At 28.5% G+C, this 7906-nt stretch overlaps 1 protein-coding gene across 1 annotated transcript; it reads right to left on the bottom strand.

Annotated features, from left to right (window-relative positions):
* Positions 1–773: 773 nt before the first annotated feature.
* Positions 774–6275, bottom strand: LOC120071977 (chaperone protein ClpB1). The gene is made up of 6 exons (XM_039024407.1): positions 5617–6275; positions 4342–4531; positions 2868–3493; positions 2478–2760; positions 1214–1411; positions 774–1076 (listed from the first exon to the last, which is right to left on the bottom strand). The coding sequence occupies exons 1-6, from the start codon at positions 6273–6275 to the stop codon at positions 774–776; spliced, it is 2259 nt and encodes a 752-aa protein (XP_038880335.1).
* Between the last annotated feature and the right edge of the window lie 1631 nt (positions 6276–7906).

Here is a 7906-nt window from a genome sequence, read left to right on the forward strand (position 1 = left end):
AAGATTTAAGAAGAATTCACCACATGACAAATTATGATTAAACATGTTGGATGCACTAAGTATTTTGTTTTTTTTTTTTTAATATTACAAAACTAGGTTCAAAATGATAATGTTTTATACTTTTAAATGTTATAAAATTAAATTTATTGAGCATGAAATTATGATGAAAAAAAATAAAGTACATAAATGAATGGAGAAAAATGATTTTTCAAAAGTATAAAACCACGCTATGCATTTATAAAAATATAGAAACAATAATAAACCAAAGCTGAAAATAAATGAATGGGCCAAAATGATTTTTAAAATTACAAAACCGTAACATGCATTTGTAAAATTCAGAGACAACCAATAAACAAAAGCTAAATAAATGCATTAAAACAAGAAAAATTATTTCAAATGATAAAATTGCTGACAAACACAAATATTAATCTATCGTTGTATATAGCAATTTATCAGAAATAGACCGTAATATTTTATTATTAATTATAAATATTTTAATTCATTTTACTATATTTAAAAACAACCTTAAAATAAACCCTGTGAAAATGAATAATGTTGAAAGAATAATAATTACTTATGACAAATAAATATTATTTTTCTACGAATCACTATTCAAATTTTAAGAAATAGAGACCAATTGTGAGAAGGTAAACAGTTTTTTAATAGCAAATTAAACCATCAATGTCTATAATGATAATAAGTGTTTAATTTTGTGATCTACCAAAATAAACTAAAGCAAGATTTAGCTGATGAAGTTCTCAAATATCATTTCACTAATCACTATCACTATTGGTTTTAACGTCATCTTCATCTTGTCCATCTTCGTCCTCATCACTTTCGTCGCGTTTATTTTTCTCCACAGATGGAATTTGAATCAATAACTCATATTTTCGATCACTGATTCCATTAAACAAACCATTATTCTTCTCAACTCTATACTCCAAATCTTTTCCGCCATTGCTAGCATCGATGTACACGGTGAATTGTTCGTCAATCTCTTCTTTTATAAGCATCTTCGAAAGCTCCGTCACAATTTTCTTCTCCAGCCACCGCCTGATCGGCCTAGCACCGTAAACCTAAAAACAGTTTCCAAGGATGACGATTTTATTAGTTTCCAAAGAAATAATCGATATAAAATGGCAATGTGAAAAGGAATATAAAAATATAAAAATTATATTTAGATTAAAATGTCTATTATTTATATTATGATTACCGAATCAAAGCTTTGATCAAGAACGAAGTCGAGAGTGGCCTCCGTCACGGCCAATGCAATGTCCTTTTCGGAAAGAAGGCGAGCAACATCTTTCACCATTGATTTAGTGATCCTCCTTTGTTGATCTTTCGAAAGTGGCTGGAAAATCAGAATCTCGTCCAGCCGATTCAAAAACTCCGGCTTGAAATGTTCTTTCACCTGTCAATATATACTCGCAAAAAGATGAAAACTCTTCAATTAAGTTATCCCCTTTCAATACGATCATATATATAATATTCTAAAATGTTTATTATTGCAGTGTCTTCCTAAAACTAATAGTAAAAGAAAAAACAAAATGATTGATGTAGATAAAAAAAAAAAAGAAAAGAAAACAGAGAAAAATACATTTTTGTTGTATAATCTGATCACAGCTTTATATTTCATTTTTAATATTAAATTATATATATATATATATTTTAATTTGGTATTTAAGATTTCAAAGATGAGGTTTTTTTTAAGAATTTTTTTACTTACTTTAATCATCGAATGTTAATGTCTATTAATTCATTTAAAAAGTGAAATTAGTTTTTACCAAATTTTCATCCACTATTAAAAAGTTTTACATCATAATAATTTAAAAATGTTTACCTAAAAGTTAATTAACGTCAAATATTAAAGAAGGTTAGTGAAAATGTAAGATATTTAAATATAATGATCAAAATGAAAATTAAAGTCAAAACTTAATAACAAAAAGAAAATAATATTTTGAAATCTAGAGACTTAGATAGAAATAAAATTCAAATTTGGAGGTAAAAAAGTAATATACTCAAATATAAAGACCAAATAAAAATTAAATTAAAAATTTGATAATAATAATAATAATAAGCTTAAAAAAAGAAAACCCAATTTTTTATTAAAAAAAAAACCAAATTAAAATTTAAACTTAAGGGCTTGTTGGATTGTATCAGTGTAAAAAAAATGTTTTTGATAAAAAGAGATTAAAATACACATATTTTAAAAATTATTTTTGAATGATTGGTAAATATAAATATTTTAATTTTTTTTCTAAAATAACATAGTTTCAAAGTTAAAAATTTGAAGAGTTAAACCAACAAACACACCATATATATTGACATAATTATTAGAGTGGGTAAGTTTAAAAAATAAATATAAACTAATTCCTTTTTCAATATAGAAAATTCAAATTTCAAATTTATAAAAAAAATAAGTAGGAAAATAATAAGAATAATATTAAAAAAAATAAAATATATAATGAATTATAAACCTTTTGGAGAACCCTATCACGAGCAACTTGCATGGAACAATATTTTTCGAATTGCCCAGAAAGAAGATGCCCGGCTCCAAGATTAGAAGTCATAATAATAACTGTGTTCCTGAAGTCCACGGTGGAACCTTGCCCGTCGGTCAGCCGCCCGTCATCCAAAACTTGAAGCAAAATATTCAAAACATCCACGTGTGCTTTTTCCACTTCATCCAAAAGAACTACACAGTACGGCCGCTGCCTCACTGGCTCTGTTAGTTGCCCACCTTCATGGTATCCAACATACCTTAAAAACAACATCCAACAATAATCATAAACTAAAATATAATGTATCTAATAGAATTTTTTTATTTAAAAAAAAAAAAAAAAAAAAAAAAAAAAAAAAAACTATACCCAGGGGGAGCTCCGATGAGCCTGGAAACAGAGTGTTTCTCCATGTACTCCGACATATCGATCCGCACCATATGACTCTCATCATTAAAAAGCTCATGAGCCAAACCCTTGGCTAGTTCCGTTTTCCCAACCCCAGACGGACCCAAAAACAAAAACGAACCATTAGGTTGGTTCGGCAATCCGAGCCCAGCTCTGAACCTCATCACTGCTTCGGTGATTGAATTGACCGCTTCATTTTGTCCTACAACCCTTTTCTTCAACCGCCCAGCCAAACCCATCACCCACTCCTTCTCTTCCCCGGTCAGCCTCGAAACCGGCACCCCGGTCCACCGGCTCACCTCATCCGCTATCTCCTTCGGTCCAACCGTGTCCTTCACTATAAACCCCTGTTTTTTTATCCTCCTTTCAACCTCATCCATTTTCAATTCTACTTCATCTAATTTCTGCCGTCGGAGATCTGCAGCTCTGATTAAATCTTGCCGTTTTTGGGCCTCTTGAATCTCAACTAATATCTCTTCTTTCTTTTGTTTCAGTTGTATCAGTTTATCCACCTCGGATTTTTGTTTGCGATGCTTTATTAACAATGGCTGCAGCTCGTTGTTCAAGTCATTGAGCTCCTTTTTCGCCTGAATTTTTTTTTTTTGAAAAAATTATTATATGCATTAGTTTTTCTATTTTTAATATAAGAATTAATGAAGGAATTTTTGGAAGAGAAATAAAATAAATAAAAGGTAAATATCAATTTACAACCACTAAATTTTGGATTCTATCAATTTAAACCTTTAATTTTGAAGATTGCGTTAATTTAAACTCTAAACTTTTACAATTTAAATCTTGAACTTTCATTAGTGAATTTAAATAAAACATAATAAAAGATTTAAATCATACACTTATGAAAATTCAGAATTACTTATGAAAATGAAAGCTCGAAGTTTAAATTGATTCAACTTTGTAAAGTTTAGGGTTCAAAATGATCCTCAAAATTAAAAGATATAAATTGATATTTACCTAAAAATTACCTTTGGTCCTGAATTTTTATTAAATTGACAATTTAGTTTCTAAATTTTAGTGGGTAACAATTTAGCTCATGTACTTTTAAATTTATAACATAATTTAGTCTATAAACTTTAAAAAGTAACAATTTAATTCCTACACTTTGAAATAATTTGTAATAGTACAGTTTTAATTACAAAAAATTTCATTTAAATTAATCGACAATTTTTATTTCATTACAACAATCTTATATTTATTTTCTAACCTATTTACCGATGTACATGTATACAAAAGTTCATTAAATTATAACCATAATTTTCATGTTATAAATCATATCGTAATAAATTATAAATTACAAAAATTAAATTATTAATAATTTAAAAATATAAAAATTAAAATTTAAGGATTAAATTGTCATTTAAAAAAAAAAAAGTTAAAAAGGATGTAAATATTTTTTATCCCACAAATAAATTATAATTACTTGAGGAAGACGGGCTTGGCTTGCTTTGTCGTCCTCTTTCTCAAGTGCGTTGACTTCAACTTCAAGCTTTGACCTTTTATTCTCCAGTTCGTCGATTTCTTCAGGTTGGGTATCGAGTTGAACTCTCAAGCATGCACTTGCTTCGTCAACTAAATCGATTGCTTTATCCGGAAGTTGTCGTCCTAAACAAAAGTCAAAGGAAAAAGATAATGAGAGTACAAAGGTTAAATTATATTCTATAGTTTGAAATTAGAATTAATTAGTTTTTATATCAAATTTAGTTCATTAATTGGTTCTACAAAACCCTTACAAATTGTCATTTAAATTACTCAAGTCTCTAAACCATATAAGCTATTTATAATGAAATTATAACTTTAAAGCCATTCAATCTAAATTTAATCTCCTAAAAAAATAATTTATAAAGACTAATTATAAATCAATATCTAATTACACACACAAAAAAAACAATTTATTCGATTACTATTCTATTCCTTAAAATATGATAGTTCAAGTTTTTAATATATTTTTAAACGACTACTTTTAGTGATATATTTAATTTCTATTTGTTTATTATTGATTTTTTTCAAAAAAAAATATTTATATATTAGAATTTTTAGTTTTACCATAAAATTTTAAAACATGTTCCCATTTTGTATTTTTTTCATCAAAATTATTTAAGTTATTTAATCAGTTTCGATAATCATTAGTTTTAAAGAGATAAAGTTAGACACTGAAAGTATTAAAATCTAAAATTGAATAAATTGTGATATATACAAGACCAAAATGGTATTTTGATGAAAAAAAAAATAGTTTTTACAAATTCTAGAAACAATTAAAGAGCATTAACGAAAATTGTAGTTAGTTTTCTTTCAATTTTGCTTTACGAAAAAAAATGAATAATAATGATAATAAATAAATACTACAGATTATATATATATTTTTAAAAAGGTTGACAGTTAACTAAGGCGTAGTATCTTAAAAAAGTGTGTAGCATGCGGTCGGTAATATTTTTCAAAATTACAATCCAAATCGGATACTTATAGTTTGAATATGTTGAAAATTTAATTCTAATAATTTTAAAAATTAAAATTACTACCAAAAGTTTTAAAACTTGTTTTAATTTGAAGAATTTAACTAAAAATTATTGTTATTAGTATTTTACTTAAATAGATAAAAACCATGATAAGGGTGAGAAATGGAGTCTTAATATTTAAATAAAGATTAAAATTACAATATCTTTAGAAATATTGTTTTTAATATTTATACCTGTGATGTTAGCGATGAGATAGTTTAGCAGCAGCAACAAGAGCAGTGTCCTTAATCTTAAGAGCATGATGATTTTCATATCGTTCTTTCAACACTCTCAGAATGCTAATGGAATCTTCAACGCTCGGCTCATTCACATAAACTTGTTTAAATCTCCTCGCCAGAGCCGAGTCCTTCTCAATATACATTTTATATTCCTTCAACGTCGTCGCTCCGATACACCGGAAATTCCCTCTCCCTAATGCTGGTTTCAGAATGTCGGCGGCGGTTCCGCTATTTCCGACCACTAAATGAATTTCGTCGATGAAAATTATCACTTTCCCTTCCGATTCTTCCACTTCCTTCATCACATCCTTCAGTCTCTGTTCCAATTGACCTCTGTAAATTGTTCCTGCGATTATGGCACCCATGTCCAGTTCAACGATTCTTGCGCCGGAGAGCTTGGTCGGTAAATTTCCGGCGGCGATTTTCTGTGCGAGTGCTTCGACGACGGCGGTTTTTCCGACGCCTGGCTCGCCGATTAGGATGGGATTGCGTTTGGTTTTACGGCAGAGAATGGTGAGGAGGCGGCGGATTTCTTGGTGGCGGCCGGAGATTGGGTCGAGAATTTGTTTCTCTGCTTTGTCGACGATGTCGTGGCCGTAAGTCTCCAGCGCCGATTTGGCCATTTTGAAATTCGGCGATGATTTGGGGTTTGTTTTTTTGTTTTTTTTTCGTTTGGGTGGAATTAAACAAAGAATAATATATTATTATTATTTATAGTATGGGATGATTTTTTAAAAGAGTGAGGGAGTTGAGGAGTTGGTGTCTCGGGTATAGGAAGAGGCTGAGGGTGGAAGACGAGAAGTGCGAGTGCAGACCCCCAAAATATTTGTATTCATTTTTAAAATATATATATATATATATATATGTATATATATATATAATTTTGGAACTTTTTGGATGATGTAAAGTTTGAGATTTATTTTATTTTATTTGGATTAAAATATCATTTTTACTAATTTGAAGTTAGTTGGATTTTTAATTTAGGAAAAAAAAATATCTTTTTGGTCCCAATGTTTTTTGATATAGTTTACATTTAGTCCATAGATTCCAAAATGTTACACATTTAGTTCTCAAAGTTTAAGTTGGGTTTCAATTTAGTTCCTAAATTTCAAAATATTACACATTTAGTCCTCAAATTTTAAGTTAGGTTTCAATTTAGTCCCTAAAATTTCAAAATGCTTACAATTTTACCTTTGATATTTGAGTTTTGCTTCAATTTAGTCCCTATGTTTCAAGATTTACACTTTTAATCTTGATTTTCACTAAATATCCACTTTCTATCTTTAGAGTTAATTTATGTTAATAAATAAAAAATCATTAAAATAATTACAATTAATTTGGTTTCACTATTTTTATCACTTTTAAAATTAAATTTAAAATTTTACTTCATAATTATTTTTAATGGATTAATGAAATTGACGTCAATAATTGCAAATGAGTATTTGATGAAAAATTAAGGTTAAAAATGTAAAATCTTGAAACCCAATGATCAAATTTAAACAAAACTTAAATCTTAATAGTAAAATGGTAACATTTTGAAACTTAAGAACTAAATTGAAACAAAACTCAAAACATAAGGATTAAATGTTAAAACCTAAGGACCAAATAAAAACTAGAGTCCAAAACGGACCAAAAATGTATTATTTTCTTTAATTTATGTACTTTCAACTGTTTAATTTTAATCTCTATATTTTTAATCAATTATAAATTTAGCCCCCAGTACTAGATTATTGTTGATTTTTGTGAAACCATTTTGTTATCTATAGCATTTTTTTTATATGAATTTTGAAAAAATATTCAACATATTGGGTAAATGTTAACCTCATAGAACTAAATTTAAAATTTATTAAAAGTACAGGGACTAAAATTTAATAATTAAAAATATATATTAGCTTTAGGGTTTCAATCAAACCAAGTATTTAGATGATAACAAACTCAGATTTTTTGTACTAATATTTTCAGTATTTCAGAGTCACTATCTAGTAGAGCTCGGAAAGACGACTCCAACACAATTTGAATCGCTCAAATCGAAGTTCAAACGAGAAAGTTATAAGCATAAGAAAATTGGAGAGGGAATCCAACGTGGCAGTGACACGTGGCACCTTGCTGACATGGCATCCGACGTGGCGGTTGATGTGGCACACAAACAGTTAATATTGCTGATGTGGTAGATGATGTGGCACTCCAACTAGTCACTTTTTGCTGATGTGGCACACGATGTGACAGTGACGTGGCGACCATGAACGAATGAGAT

Source organism: Benincasa hispida, chromosome 2 (genome assembly GCF_009727055.1).
Source record: "Benincasa hispida cultivar B227 chromosome 2, ASM972705v1, whole genome shotgun sequence".
NCBI classification, from domain to species: Eukaryota; Viridiplantae; Streptophyta; class Magnoliopsida; order Cucurbitales; family Cucurbitaceae; genus Benincasa; species Benincasa hispida.